Source organism: Athene cunicularia (genome assembly GCF_003259725.1).
Source record: "Athene cunicularia isolate RWA chromosome 2 unlocalized genomic scaffold, athCun1 chr2_part1, whole genome shotgun sequence".
In the NCBI taxonomy this organism is placed as follows: Eukaryota; Metazoa; Chordata; class Aves; order Strigiformes; family Strigidae; genus Athene; species Athene cunicularia.
The window spans coordinates 141795589-141810962 of NW_020799095.1; the positions used below are offsets into that span (position 1 = coordinate 141795589).

General features: G+C 41.2%; 1 protein-coding gene across 1 annotated transcript in view; it reads right to left on the reverse strand.

Moving 5' to 3' along the window:
- Positions 1-15374, reverse strand: part of MTSS1 (MTSS1, I-BAR domain containing) — a gene marked incomplete at its 5' end in the record, with an annotated part of 117196 nt that overhangs the window by 21134 nt on the left and 80688 nt on the right. The window contains 4 exons of the mRNA XM_026841522.1: positions 4831-4842; positions 10509-10583; positions 12328-12419; positions 13657-13741. Coding sequence (XP_026697323.1) covers positions 4831-4842; positions 10509-10583; positions 12328-12419; positions 13657-13741 — 264 coding nt within the window. The remainder of the gene's footprint in view (positions 1-4830; positions 4843-10508; positions 10584-12327; positions 12420-13656; positions 13742-15374) is intronic.

Below are 15374 nucleotides of genomic sequence, written 5' to 3' on the forward strand. Positions count from 1 at the left end.
TGACAACTCTGTGGAGTCACTAAATGAGGGAATGATCTCCTATATGAGATGGTATTAAGGACACGTTACTGATCACTGGACCACTGCATTCAAGTACTCTACACAAGCAATGGCTAAACCAGTTTTCTTTGTTTACAATTCAAAACAACAACAAAAATCTACCAACATCCTAAATACATACTAATGTCCAGTATTTGTCTATGGAAATAAAAAAAAAAAAAAATATTTTGCAATCAAAAAGCTTCACTGTGTTAATTACTGCAAACCCATAATACCAAAACTTTCTGTGACAGTTAAGTACCTTATTGTGCAACAACTGCTCACTCTGCATGATGCCAAAAATTTAGTCTTCTGGGAACTAAGAGCTGCTGCTTTAGCCATAGTATTACTGAGCCAATTGCAAATGTTTTCATGGAGCTTATACCCCTAAATATTTTTAAAAACCTCAGTTATGTAGATTTGTCTTAGGTCTCCCAGAAACACCATCACATGCAAATTAGGTATCCAGGTACATATTTCATGCTGCTGTTGCTAAATACCAGGAAGGCAACACTGAAAAATAGTGGGTGAGTTACAGTTTGCTCCCCAAAAATCAATTTTTATGGGCAATAACCTTTCTGCATGGAGGATTTAAAGCTATGAGCAAGAGGAAGAAAAAAAGTCTCTTTATGTGTGTAGTACACAATGCAGATGACTGAAGGTCAAGGTTACAAAGGAAAACCTTTGCCTTATTATCATATGTATTTCTTCAATACTCCAGAGCGAGGAGAAATCATCAGCTCCCCTGCACTGATACACAGCCAGAGCTGCAGGAAAGAGAGTAGCAATGGAAGCAAAAAGAATCACACCGGCTTAGTGGCATTACAGACTGGATATATCTAAATCTCCTCTGTAAAGAGTTAGACATAGTCCAGATAAAACTGCACAGATACCCACAAGCAGAGCTCTGCAATGGATCCTTGAAGAATCAGGTACAGTGCAACACTGGCACAGCCACCGCCAAGGCCACCTGGGTACCAAGCTGCCAGCAGGAACACCCCATGTCTGATCCTCTAGATCAGGCTGACTGCTGTAATGTGGTCATAAAACTGTTTTGGAAGTAAATAACTTTCACAACAACAGACTCTGAAAGTTGCAGTCACCTGATTTCTCTCTCAAAATTAACAGCTGCCAGAAACAAGTTACAGAATAGTTTTGGGCAACTCCCTGAAGGTCCTGTGCCTTCTCATCTGTCATCCTTAGGAGACAAACTGGGCCATTCTGCTTGAAGACAGTTCTGTACATTTCAGGTCCTTCCCCATATTCTTCTTTGCTGTTAGATGCAGCGATTAAGCATTATATTTCTCTGGAGTTGTTCTTTCAAACTCCTTATCACATTTGAACTTGCATCATCACTCAGACCCCTTATTTTGAGAGCTGCCTGGAAATTACAACAGGTTAAATAATGTCCTGTTGTTCAAACCTAGATACTGGCTCACTACTGTGGATGTACCAAATGCAAAATACATTAATTGCAAACTAAATCACACACTCATTAGTTTAGCTCTGGAGAACTGCCTATTCAGTTCAGCTGCTCCAGCATATGATAATGCCCTTAATGAAGTAAATTCTTGTTAAATGCATCTGTCTATGCAGTGAGAAGATACACACAGAAGATACACTGACAAAGTGAGCTCACTTACAGTGAATTTTGGTGATTTATGTGGACCTCACAGAGCACTATGTCTTGGACCAGAGCAAGAAGAGCACCCAAAACATGGGGCAAAAATAAACCTCATTTACACCTATGTAACCCACTCAATTCAACAAAAGTTATCAGGACAATGTTCAAGCTGTGTATTTTAACCCTTTGGCAAAAGCGCATGTAAAACCGCATCACTCTCCAGCATCCTCTGTACCTCTACAAAGATCCATTTTATTCCATTCAGTAGTCGGGACATTAACAGATGTACCATCTCCTCACTGCTACTTTCACAGACCCTTTTTTATGCTACGGCTTTTGGGCACCTCCACAGTCAGTGAAAACACACAAGCTGTCCGGGGTATAATTCAGAGCAGGAAACAAGCTTAGGTGAATTATTTAGATGAGGCTCTGAAGGCAGATGTTTACATGGCATGAATACAGCTCCCTCCTGATGTCTCCTTGCAACTCATCTTTTAGGAGCAGGAAAGCTTTATTAACATCCTTTGAAAGCTCCATAATGCAGACACCAATCTAATAAGTCTTTTGAAATCAGGCATAATTCTTCCCACTCTCTGAATCGCCAGCTGCCTCCCATGGCACTCAGACAGCTCGGGAATTTGAAGGACAAGATCTCTGTCCAATTTAACCAGCTTCCTTTGCTAAGCAGAGCAGAGCATAGCCCCTCAACAGCACTCCTACACCCAGAAAACACTGAGGATGTGAGGGCCAGCTGTCGATCACCTCTCCTCTCACCCATCTTGGGTCTCTGCTAGTTTGAATCCGCTACTTATCTCAGAAGGGAATAATGACCATTGGAGAGCAATACAGGGCTTTTCCCCTTAGAATCACAAGGGGAAGGCCACTTGTCTAATGGCATCCCTGACAACTGATTGCACTATTTTTCCTGTGAACATGAGGCATGCTTTCGTAAGGAACATCAGCAGCTGATTATTCTCTCCAGCCCAAATTCTCTGGCCTTCAGGTTACCTATTTGGAAACATTTCCAAACCAACACAACTATGGTAAATACAGAAAATAGTTCCAGAACAGTCTCATCTGTAAAAGTGCACCTGGAAGGACACTCCTACCCCAGCTGCAGACAGGCTTGACTGACCCGGTAAGCAAACAGCATCAGCAATTAGCATCAAATGTAGTCACAGGTCTGTGGTCTGCAACCAGCCAGACATGAACACGATGTAGGGATGGTTCTGCAGAGCATGTCCGGTTGCACTCAGAAGAACGAGTCAACAACCTGAAAACTGAGGAGAAATTCAAATCCAGCCTTTCTCAAAGTGGAACTTTGGTGTTGCAGGGAGGAGCAGAAATGCAAGACCAGAAGTTGTGGGCTGACTGCCCCAACAGCACCATGCTCTGACAGCTCGGGGACTTCAGGCTTGACATAGGCAAGTGGCAGCTAATGAACTGCAGAGAGCTGAACTGCTTCTCATCAATATTAACATGAATCCACTGCTACTCCAAGGACAGTCTTAATATGTTACCTTCAGAGCAGGTGCTTCACATCATTGCCACGACATGCAAGAGCTTTAAAGCACCAACATGCATTAAAACCTCAGTTGTAGAGAGTTCTGTGTGAATCCTGCCTGAAAGCCTCATGCAGCATCTTAAATAACCATCATTTGAAAAGAACTTTAGTAAAGGAAATGTCTTAGGGAGAAGGAAAAAGGTAAATCTAATTTTCAACCCAATTTCATGCCTCTACTTTGTAAGACAACTTAAACTAGCAAAGCTGTCAGCAACAGCAAAGGAGAAAAATGATTTTTAAATGCTCTCAGTGCAAGTCTGACTGCTAAAGTTAATGCTGTTCCTGATAAAGTAATATAGCAAATATTGGCACAATTATTATTTACCACATTCTCACTTAAAGAGTACTCCCTTGCACTTTTTTAGGTGTCTGCACAGAACTTGAATATCCAATATTGGACATTTTACAGAGTGGCAGAATTTACACTGTATGAGACAATGCTGAGTACACTTCTACTCATTCAAACCAAAGCAGGCTCCAAGTCATTCATTCCCCAATCACCTTCTTTACAAGAGCAGGCCTGCTTCAGCTGCCAGGATGAATAACCCCTCTAAATCCTGCACAGTAAAGCCAACAAATAAACTAATATGGATCTAGGCTGAAAACAGAAGAATTCTGTCACTGTTTACAGAAACATGGAAAACTGCGTTGTTGGGGTTAACTTCAGACCCCTTCAGCAATCAAATCTGAGTCTTTCTGGTGGCTACCAGATCTGAATCAGCTGCTCATGTTCAAAAGTACTACCTTGGCCCTTAAAAGAAAAGTTTCAGGTTACCAAAGGAAACTTCCAGATTGAATTACAAACCAGGAAAAACAAAAAGTGTGGTTTCAAAAAAGCAGACAAGCAGCATGCACCAGTGCCCAGCTTCAGGAGCACCAGCTGAGGTCCTGATCTAATCAGTCCAGGCTTCTCCAAAGGGCAACACCTACACTGTTACACCTACAAGTGGAGGTATGATTATTTCTCTCAAATTCAGAAACACCACGTTTCATTCACAAGAAGATCTCAAAGCAGCTACTTTAAATTTGCAATACAACTGAAACAACATTCCCAATTTAAGCAGATTTGTGATGTGATCAGGCAGCTGAAGAAGAGACAACTGTGATGCTGATTTCCACCCCTTTCCCATCAGGAAGTTATATACTGTGATTTCTTATCTATCAGTTAAAAAAGGTGCATGCGATTTTCAGAAAAAAGGGGGACTTGGATCACAGGTTTACAAAGAACAACACTAAGGACTTTAAGCTCTAGACTTTAAAAGTCATATTAACAATAAGATATTCAATTATTTGAAAATCACCTTGATGACGTGTCTATTCCATTTAACGTCTATCCCAACTGTGACATATCAGTCCATGTTAATCCCTTTCTAAAATAAACCAGAGGTTTATCTACAATACTGATTTTCTTCTTTTACAGTGTTCCAATTAGATGCCAAAAGAAAATAAATCAAAAGATGGTTTGTTCATTAAGATTAGGCAATATTTTAGTTTCATTAGAAATTAAAGTCTAGGCAGTTAGTAGAGACCAGACACCATAAAGAGGCCACAGCAAGGGCTACAATAAACCAGCCACCAGGGTTACAGCATGGCACAGACTTACCCAGAGCCTCAGCTGTCAGGCAGGTGCGCATGGTGAGAAATTGCAGGACACAAAATTGACACAGAAAGGAAAATAAAAAAAGTCAAACTGGTATTCCAGCATTCCTAGAGTTTAGACATTATCATCAGTGCCAAGACAAGAGAGCGAGCAGTTTGGACTAGACTATTTTGACTTCCTCCATTGATGATAAAGACAAATGCATTAGTTTTGCTTCCTGATGAGCTGTTTCAAATTAAACTCCCAGTTATTTACCATACAGTTTTATTTTAAGAGACTTAAACCAGTTTAGGAACTTTGTTTAGCCTGCAGATTCCTAGGTGAGAACATGTTAACCTGTGCTTCAGAGAAAGTGCACAACACAGACAACTGTCAAACTCTGGTCAAACTGATGAAGTGGCACAAAGCTCATCCCCTCATAGGCAAGAGGGAACTCAAACTTGCAAAACTCCAGGCGGGTGCTGCATAAGTAACCACAGTGCTTTTTGATGGTCTCTATTGCAATTACATTAATAGATTGTTAATTAAACAAAAAGCTAATTGCTGATGCAATGTGGAAGAACATCAAAAAGATTAACCATGATATGTGTATTTTAATTAAAAAACTTTATATATAATATAAAGTTTTGCAATAAACTTGGCTCAATGACAAAAAGAGGGGAACTACCAAGAGGCATTCAAAACTCAAGGAATGAAAATAAATCAAAGAAATATCTCCAGCCACTGATTTTGCAACGTCTCCACTGAATTTTTATGAAACGGAGCTTACGTTATAAGCTTGCGGGGGGGTGGGGGGAGAAAAAAAACACAAATAAAAACCTGCAGGCACTATGGCCTCATCCACACAGGATTTTCTCCCTACAGCTGACAAGGATAATTTGCTCATTAGCTTCCCTCCTGAGCTGTACCATACTGACTCCACAGTGAGTCCTGGCCCTCACTTCAGTGGTCATGCCACAGCTGATCAATTCAGAGGAGTAAGGCTATCTCCTGGCAGGGAAAGGCTCTGGCCAGGGGTCCTCTCTCCCCAGCCTGCCACTCCAGACAGGGCAAGTGCCAAGTATAGAAAGAGTGAAAAGTACTTGAATGAAAAGGTCTGCATTTGCTTTAAGAACTGAGATGTTTTTCAGTGATAACTACACTGAAGAGCTTTATGTTTTTCAGTTAAGAGTCACAGCGTTTGCACAGTCATCCTTGAGAGGAGTATAACGCTATTACAGTTTTCTAATACATAAACATGTCATCTTTGCTAACCGGGAGGAGGAGAAGAAAAAGCACTTTTGGCAGTATTACAGTAAATTAATAATCATGTTCTAATCTCTCAACTTTGTTAAAAGTTAAGAATACTTTACAAAACTGCTGCATAGTCAAAAGTAGAGGTTGTGAGTTTGGACACTCAACTCAGTGTTGATGGGACACAGATGAAATGTTGTACTGAATGTTAAGGGCACTCTGCAGAAACTTCTACAAATGGCTTAGAGATAAAACTCAGTTTTCATGTTAACACATGTTATATTACTGGAAGCATTATATATAACTCCTTTTCACAAATCCACCTGGATTTAAACATTTTCCTCAAAGCTCACACACAGTATCACATGAAGAACCTGAAAATGAAACCTACCAATCAAGTTACAGGCAGAAGGGAAACCTGTCTAGTTTATAATTAATAGCCAAGCTGAGATACAGAAAATAAAGCCAACATGCACTCCAGATTTTACATGTACATTCAGTTATATTTTAAGTGAATCACTTGATGCTTTTTTTTTTAAAAAACTAAGAATCATGCATTTTGTTAACCTTCAAAATTGGTTACATGCAGAGCCACAGCTGCTGTCTCTCCTCTGAATTCAATATAGCATCAACAGCTTCTAGCAGCTATGGATCCACTTATGAGGCCTTGACTCAGCAGAAACCTAAACATGGAATTTATTTTAAATATATGCATAATTATTCTGCTGATTCAGGTTAGCTGGGCTGACTTCTGATGTCCAATGTTTGTCTGAAAACAAAGAGCAATTTAGAAGATATATGCAGTTCCAGGCACTATGTAGCTTCATCTGCTCAGATGAGAGCTAAGTTTCAATGCTGGGGTGGGCAACATGCCCTGCAGGCCTGTTCCCCTTGGGAACTAGGGCGTAAGGATAAGGATGCACCTTGAAGATCACCACAACACGCCCAGGGACTGCATGGATCTGGGAGGTGTACCATGAGTACATACAGTTAGACTTCATATGGATTTTTTTAATAGTCAAAGACAACAAAAAGAATGAAAACGATCCCCATAGGGTCTTTTGAAATGCAAGACCTTCATTTACACAGAGACTCGCCATTTTACCAGATACACTCTAGCAAACTTCCAAAAAGGACCCCTAACACGTTTTTGTTTTGGTGTTTTCCCAGCACTTCAAGCTCTGGTAACACCTTTACTGCAATTAACACACCTACTCTACAAACATAATTTCTAATAAATGATCTTAAGTGCCCGGCCTGAACTTTCATCTTGGCCGCATGGAACCAGAACAAACAGACCGTGCACAAGCCAGAGAACAGGCAAACCCCAGTGTATCAGCCCCTTAGCACTAAGGTGGGGGGCCCAACCTGCAGCACTCCTGCCAGGACAAGCCCCGCAGCCCATGGCCCTCTCTCCCAAATGTCCTTGGGATGCAGGCAAGGAGCGAGGAGCTGCTATGCATGCTGCAGCCGTCGGCTACGAGAGGGAGGGGAGTCTCTGCAGCCTGCTGCGGCAGGGAGAGAGGACACCGCTGCCATGACACGAATGAGAAAAGTAGAGGGTTATATTTGAGTTCCTAGATCTGAAACTGCCCAAAGCAGAAGAAAACCACTTTCCCATCCAGTCACAGCAGAGAAAGCTTGAAGGACATTTTTAGTAGCATGCATCAGTATTTAAGCAAATCCAGAATTCAGCAAACATCTCACTTGCCCACAGATCATCATAAGGTTAATTCAAAAATATTCTTACAAGCGCTAGGAAGGGAATGAATTGGTTGTTTTAGAGTTCCCATAGGTGAGTCAGTAACTTTACAGAAAAATCAAAGGGACAGGTCCTGCTTGAGGAAGAACAGAACAAAAAAAGTAAGTCTGAGCAACAGGGAAACAGGAAAGCTGAAGACACAGTAAGACACGTTCATGCACTCAGCCACATGCCTGCTAGGACAGTTTTGCCCAAGAGTTGCCCACCCATAGTTTAAACTTCATTTGTGACCTACAGCAAAATCATTTCTGCAGCTTTTTCATTTTACAAATAAACCTCCTCTTGATTTTTTTTAATCTCTCAGTGACAGCAAGAGCAACGTACTTCACCACGTAGTACATTAAAAAGATCTGTCAAGGTGGGCACATACAAAAGAGTTTTCATAACAACAGACCAATGCTTTATTCTTTCAAGGTAGGGATCGAAAAGGCAAGGAGGGGAAAAAGCACCTGCTACTTTTTCTATATTTAAATGCTGTAGATAACTTGCAAGAAGACAGGGTGAATTCCCTCCCACCTCCCACCCACTCGTGATGGAAACCCACAGGGCCAGCAACTCTGAGTATATGTTCTCACATCCATGAGAGCCTCAGCACCTCACTACACCTCTCTTCCCCAGGAGCCGTGAGAACAACTCTCAGCTCCTCCTTTCCCCTGCCAGCCTCCATTGCTCCCACCTTCCCCATACACGTCCCTCTGCAACCAGCTTCAACCCCACTGGATTTGTGCTCTGGACCCAAACACCCATGTGTGTGACAGCAGTTCTGAGGGATACAGCACAGAAATACAGCAGGTTCACTGATAATTCTAGAAGCATGTCATAACAGCAAAATTAATCAAGGAAATTACATTTTTAAAAAGTCTTCAATCATAGCATGGCTGCTAAAAAAAAATGGTAGCAAAATGAGGCCTGTTCCACTCCCTGCTCAAAGATATTTAATCCTGAAGGAGGACAAGACACCAGTGTGCTGACCTTCGGCACCAGACATGGCACACTTTTGGGAGGGAGATAGGAACCCAGAAAATCCAAGGAGAAAGTCCATTTGCTTTAACCACTGCTGAAAGACACCTATGGTGGAGTCTGCAGTATGAGAACAGTGGGGTTTTTATTCAGAAGGCTTTGTGTGCTTCTCTCTCCTCTTCCTACCTTACAGAAAATTCTGCCTCCTCCTCCAAGACTGCAGATTGATTTATTCAATACTCAGAAGCAGGATAAAAGGAAGATGGAGCCAGATAACTGTCAATCCACACAAACAGGTTCAAAAAATCGTTCCTTCTTCCCCAGATCACGGACACGCTTTTCTCAGCTCTCACCTACCATGCACTGAGGGATTGTTTCCATCACACAGGGACAAGAAGCAATGAGACCAGAAAAGGGAGAAGAAAGGGAAGGAAACAGAGGGAATATCACAAACTCTCTAAAGCTGTTGATCTGAAGCCAGACAATTCATCACACAGAATGAGAAACATGTTTACACATCACCCAAAAAATCACGTCCTCCTGAAGATGACCATTCTGATTTATAACACTGAACTTCTGCACAGACATACAGACACACAGCCTACTGAGTTAAGCTCCTTCTTGCTGGCTTCAATCTCTCCCTCATCTAAAGTCAGCTAAAATTCAAGAGCAGTTTTCCAGTCATGTGGCTTTCTACCAGAGTAATTATTGACTCACCTATTAGGAAGGACAGTTAGAGACAGCTCACCTGTTCTGGAGAACATTTACACAATTTAAGTGTAAGTTCAAGAAACTCCCCGCCTCAGCATTTATTTTGCTTGTCCCTGGGCTCACAGTTTTTTAGGCAAAAGGGGAAGCACAAGTTGCAACCTGCAGGCTGAGAGCTGCTCAAACCACACTTTCTACCCAGCTAGGAAGAGCCCAGTGCCGGGAAAGGGTACCAGAAAGTCTGCTTCTGTACAAGCTCCATATCATTCTTGCAAAGCTTGGTGGGGTTTGCACTTAGCCAAGTAAAACCCTTAGTGATGGCAATGCTGCAGCTATCAGTGATGCACGTTGCCATTAACATACTGATGAAATTCCTGTGACAAGATGGTGGTGGGAGAGCAACAGAGCACGAGATTCAGCTGCTAAAAAAGACAAATTGCCTTTGTGGAGAACTCCCTTTCTTTTCTTACTCATCTTTAGTTCTCTATGGTTGCCAAGTGCCCACCCCCTGACAACAACCCATGCCACCTTCTCACACACTGAGGAATAATGTAAGGTTTAGGAGATTATAGGCTGTTAAAAAAAAAAAAAAGAAAAAAAAAAAGAAAGGTGGTAGAAAGGGAGAACAGTGAGAAATGTTAATAGTTACAGAACATTTATGTAATGGTGCTTTTTTATATTATTCCAAAAGATTCTAGAAAATTTTACAGGTATCTGCACAAGTCATATTACAGTGTCAACGTTCCTAACAGGAATAAGTTAGCAGCAAGTGCTCTATTTTAAACATGACTGACTTTGTACAAACAGTTTTAAGACTTTTGTATAAGAACATTAGATACCAGCTTCAGAATATGATTTAAATGACACATAATAATTGTACCCTGGAGTTCAAGTATGTACCAGGAATACAATACAGGGGACCGAATTATTACAGTAGAAAGTCCTATCGCTGTTCAGTCTTTGTCAATGAGCACAGCACACAAAAGGTTTTTAACAGTACAAGCATGAAGCAAGTTACCTTTCTTTGCTTTCTTCTGTAGTTTCAGTGTATCAGATGATTTCTTTTTTATCTCTTGGCGGGCTTTTTTGTATTCTAAAAAAACACACAGTCTCTATTATCAACATAATGACAAAACAAATGTTTTCACAGAAAAGGCTATGTTTATAGACATTAGACTACAGATTTTAAGCGGACAGCTACTATTAACCAAAGTGACTTAGAACTCACATTTTGTAGTGCCTATACGTTTGGCTTAATATAACATTTTAGGGTGTGAGTACATTCACATACCAAAATCTTTCTCAAATAAACAAAACCTTTACAGAAATAACAACTGAGAACACAGTACAAAATTAGAGTGCTTTTCATTTCAGAGACTCATCCACTCTCAGGAATGGAAAACAGAGATGACAGGTTTCTCGAAACATCTGTGTTCAAAAACAAGTATCCAGAAATGGCAAGGCAGAGAATATCCTGTGATCCCTCTCCAGCATGAGAGTCAGGCAGAGGGAGAGGGTGCTAAAACTTTGCCCAAGGAAGGGTCACATTGCCAGCTCTTGCTGATGAAGTGGAGCACACTGCAGTTGTCCTCATTTTCAGATGAGCTGCAAATCCCAGGAGAATTAAAAATCCCAGAACAAAATATCCCACCTCTAGTCCAAGCATACTAAAGGTACTAGATATGAAAACTGATACTTTGAGAAGAAAAAAAAGATAAAATGCATGTATGCATGTATATACATATACACATATACTTTAACAAAGGAGGTCAATGTTATTATTCTTCTATAGATGGAAAAACAAGCAGGCTGGTGGCGGGGACAGGAACTGTATCGGGGCCAACTGCACCCCCAACACCCAGGTCTACCCCCTGAACACTAAATCTCACTGCCACTTTGGCTGGGATCACCCCTACCTGCAGGAACCCAGGTGATTCCTCCCTCTTGCTCATTACCCGCTTAACACCCTCTGCAGCACAACGGGGAAATTTTTTCAAGAGCTGCTGGCTCAGCTGCTTCTATCTGACCACAGTAATAGTGAGGCAAGAAACAAGTCCTGTTTTGGAGGCCAAGCACACTTCTTTCTATCAGTTCTCACCCTTCCCAAAATAAATTATGATTTTGCTGCTTGTTTCAGACACAGTAAAAGCCTTCAGTTTTCAAGGGTCAGTGGTAAATTGCAGCCTGCTTCCAGCACCTGTGCTAGAGGGCCACCATCCTCAATACAAGTTTTGTAAAGTCAAAGGCATCTGCCAACATGCTCTTGCTGTGCAAGACTGCTGCCTCCTGCTCGTTCCCCCAGGAAAGCCTCTGGAGCCATCATCAGTACTGCAGCTTTGAGCATCCCATGTGCAACGACACAGCTTTCCCCTTCCCCAGGTGCACATTTCTGTATTGTATCAGATATAAAGTGACGATGCTGAATGTTTTACAGGGCTGTGCATTCTCTGGAGGACACTATGTCTGAGACATAACATGATCTTATAGTTAGCTTTTAACTACACCCCAGGGCTTTGCAGAGATAGATGCAGCATCTGCAATCCTCAGCACTGTTGGAGATCATACAGTAAGAGTGGGATAACAGAGTCAAAGCTAGTCAGTTCTTACCAGTCTAGAAAAACAACCCATCCCTTGGGGCCCTGCAAACTAAACTTTAAAAATGTATATGCAAGGGTTAAAAATTTGTTAGGCACTTTGGGAGAGGACTGTTTTAGAAGAGAAAAGTTGCTATACATATTTAAGCACGTCATTCAGTTCCCCAGTACAAACATGAAAAGAGGAAGAAAAGCTGATATTACAATCTTACTCCTATTAAAGAATTCTTCCTCTGTAACTACCTTTTGCATGGTCTTTATCCAGTTGATTGGCCACTTTCTTCCACTCTTCCATCTGTTCTTGAAGTGGGTTTATCAGACAGTCAATTAAAGCACTAATTTTGTTGAAAAAACACAAAGAGCAATCAAATCCTGCAGATGCCCCTATTCTTATATAGAGAGCCAAGGTCAATATTGGAGTATTTTTACTTTTTGCTGCGACAGCTACCAGTGTCACAATGTAAATATCAGAACATAAAAATGTTTACGCTGGAGAAAGCAAAAGAAAGGACTGGATCAAAAAAAATCCACATCACAAGATAACCAGAATTACTACACAGAAGTTCAGGACAGTGAGGAACAGAGAGTAAACCAGAGGAGTGACCCAAAACAGGGCCAATGTAAACAGTCAGATCCTACTCATCTGTCACACAAAGAGCAGTCTAAATGGATACTCCACAGAGACCAGAAAGGTTCATGCAGCCATGAAGATTATAAACTTAAATAACACGTGTATATGCACAAGAAGACAGAGCAGTTGTACAAGCAAACAACGTCCTGCACCTCACCTCTCACCAGTGGAGTCCATGATACAGCACTAATAATGTTCCACTAATTAATGAGATTGGGATCGAATCATTTAAACAGCTAACTCTGGGGTAACTGGAGACTAAAGTTGTCTCCTCACAGCCAATTTCACATATATCTTTATTTTAAACAGGAAAAACACACCAGGTTGTCAGGCAAAGGGTGAAGCATCATTTTGTTTCACATCAGGTCAATTATAACTTCTAAGTCTGGTTAAAAAAGGCACAAGTGCAAACTACTACTTACTACAGAAGTAGGTCGTTTATGTATAGACCAGCTTACACGAGCTAATTCTCTCCCATTACTTCTATGGTCTAACTTTAACTACAAAAAGAGAGTGAGAGAATTTGTGTTTTCCATACTTGTTTGCTGAAAGTTTCTCTCTTGGCTACAAGCTATTTGGGCTCTCCAGTAAGCTGAGGAAGCAACACAATACTTGCTGCTGCCTTAAAACTCAGTGACAAAACTTTAAGTCCTGAAACAAAGACAGGTCGATCACATCAGTAGCTGCCTGCTCAGCACCAAGCAACAGGAACCTACAGCAGGAATATGCAGCATTTAGAGTGGTTTGAGGTGATCAGCCCAGTCCCCAGAACATGCAGCGAAATCCTGCATATTCACACATCTGCTGTGCTGAGGGGGAGGAAACAACTACTGTTCTCAGTGACACAGCCAGAGATCAGCTGTAAAGAACAGCTTTAGGTGCTTCCCAGTATCAAACGGAAGATGAACCTCGAGCTCCGGTCCAGGTACAGAGCCACTCACCTTGAGAACTGCCGGAGTTTGGACTCTATACTTCTGTGCCTCATACACATCCTGGTGAGAGCAGACCCAATCTCTCTGGTACCACCTAAAAAACAAAACGCAAGGCAGGTGAGACTCCTGATGAGATTCCTGTCAGTGCTGTAGAGGCATGCCAACCAGGAGGCAGATGCCAAGTCTTCCGGAACAACTGTAAACCAGACTCATAACTGTAGAATTGATCAGGTTATTAACTGGGCAGACCTCAGGGATATCTACCACCTTGGGTAGAGATTAATTCTTGTTCATCCAGAGACCAGAACTGACCAATTAAACACAATTAAAACACAGTTCTTCCCAGCAGCTTTATTGTGCCATGAGGCCAAACTCCGTGGCAGAAGAGTTAAAAGAAAAGAGCTCGTGATGTCAAACGACAAGAAGCAAAGCTGGCAAGCAAGTGGGTGTCTATGGACAGTTTATTTCAACACTCTAGAAACAAACCTAGGGGATTCGATGCAATTTTCCCATCTCCAGGTCCTTCAGACCCAATGACTCAGAAGGATTTTGCTCCTCCTGAATATGTAACTAATCCTACATCACTGACACATTCCATCAGTGTATCACACGTACCTGCCATCTCAGATCACACATATTTTTCATTACATTGCCAGAAGGTGGCACTATTTGCTCTATACCCTCACTCATTTCAGTTTCTGACAACTGCATGACAGCAAGAATAATTTTTTGCAAGTGTTCCTCCTCTGAAGTTTTCCCTTCTAAAAGCACATGTTCCTCCATTTCCCACTTCAGTCAGCATTACCAACTTTGATCAGTCTATTAAATTTCAATATAATTTTGTTTTGGTTAGAGTTAGTTTTGATAATTGCTTAGTTCCTATCTACTAGCCACATCTACTGCTCTCAGGGTACAAGCATCAACCTTTGTACAAAGCTTTTCCAAACTGTAGTATTCTCTGAAATGGCAAAGATATCAGCATCTATTTAGAAGTTTCATTTGATTATTAAAATAACCTTAGACTTGTAATATACAGTAAAATATCTTCCTTAGGCTTTAAAAATGGTATTGTGCAAGTAAAAAGTATTTTCATAGTAATGAAACTTGAAATTTTTTTTAAATTTATTTTTTAAGCACAAAACCAAGTCAACATCTCCCTGCATTCTTGCAGAATTAAATCCTGTGCCCACAAAATGGCTCTGGAACAAAGACACTAAATAACTGGAACAAATTGTGGCTATTTGGTATTTTCCATTGTTCAAAAAGATAAACAGAAAGTCCTTTGTCACTTGCCCAATTGCTCATGTTTTTATAAGGAGCTTTTGAAATAAAATTATTTGGTAACTCTGAAAAGCTGTAGCCTTGCTGCATACGGGTGGCTGGGAAAAGCATATGGAATCCAGCCTGGATCCGGACCCATCTCTTCCGGCGATGCTGCACTTGCACAAGCTGCCATAGACTTTGGTAACTTGAAAACAATACAGAAGATGGGGAGAGGTGTAATGGAGATAAGACAACTGGAGGAAGAGGACAACATCCACAATAAAAAGTAGATCTCTGTCCCAAAACATGTGCATTTTTCTCTGGAGCCACTGCCAAATAAAAGTAACTCGGAGCCTAATGAAGCACAACTCCAACAGAACAGATGGAGAAATGAACCAAAAACTTCCAGAGTCATCAGCAGAGCAATTCCCAATTGAGTTTAAGCAACAAGCAGTTTTTTCAGG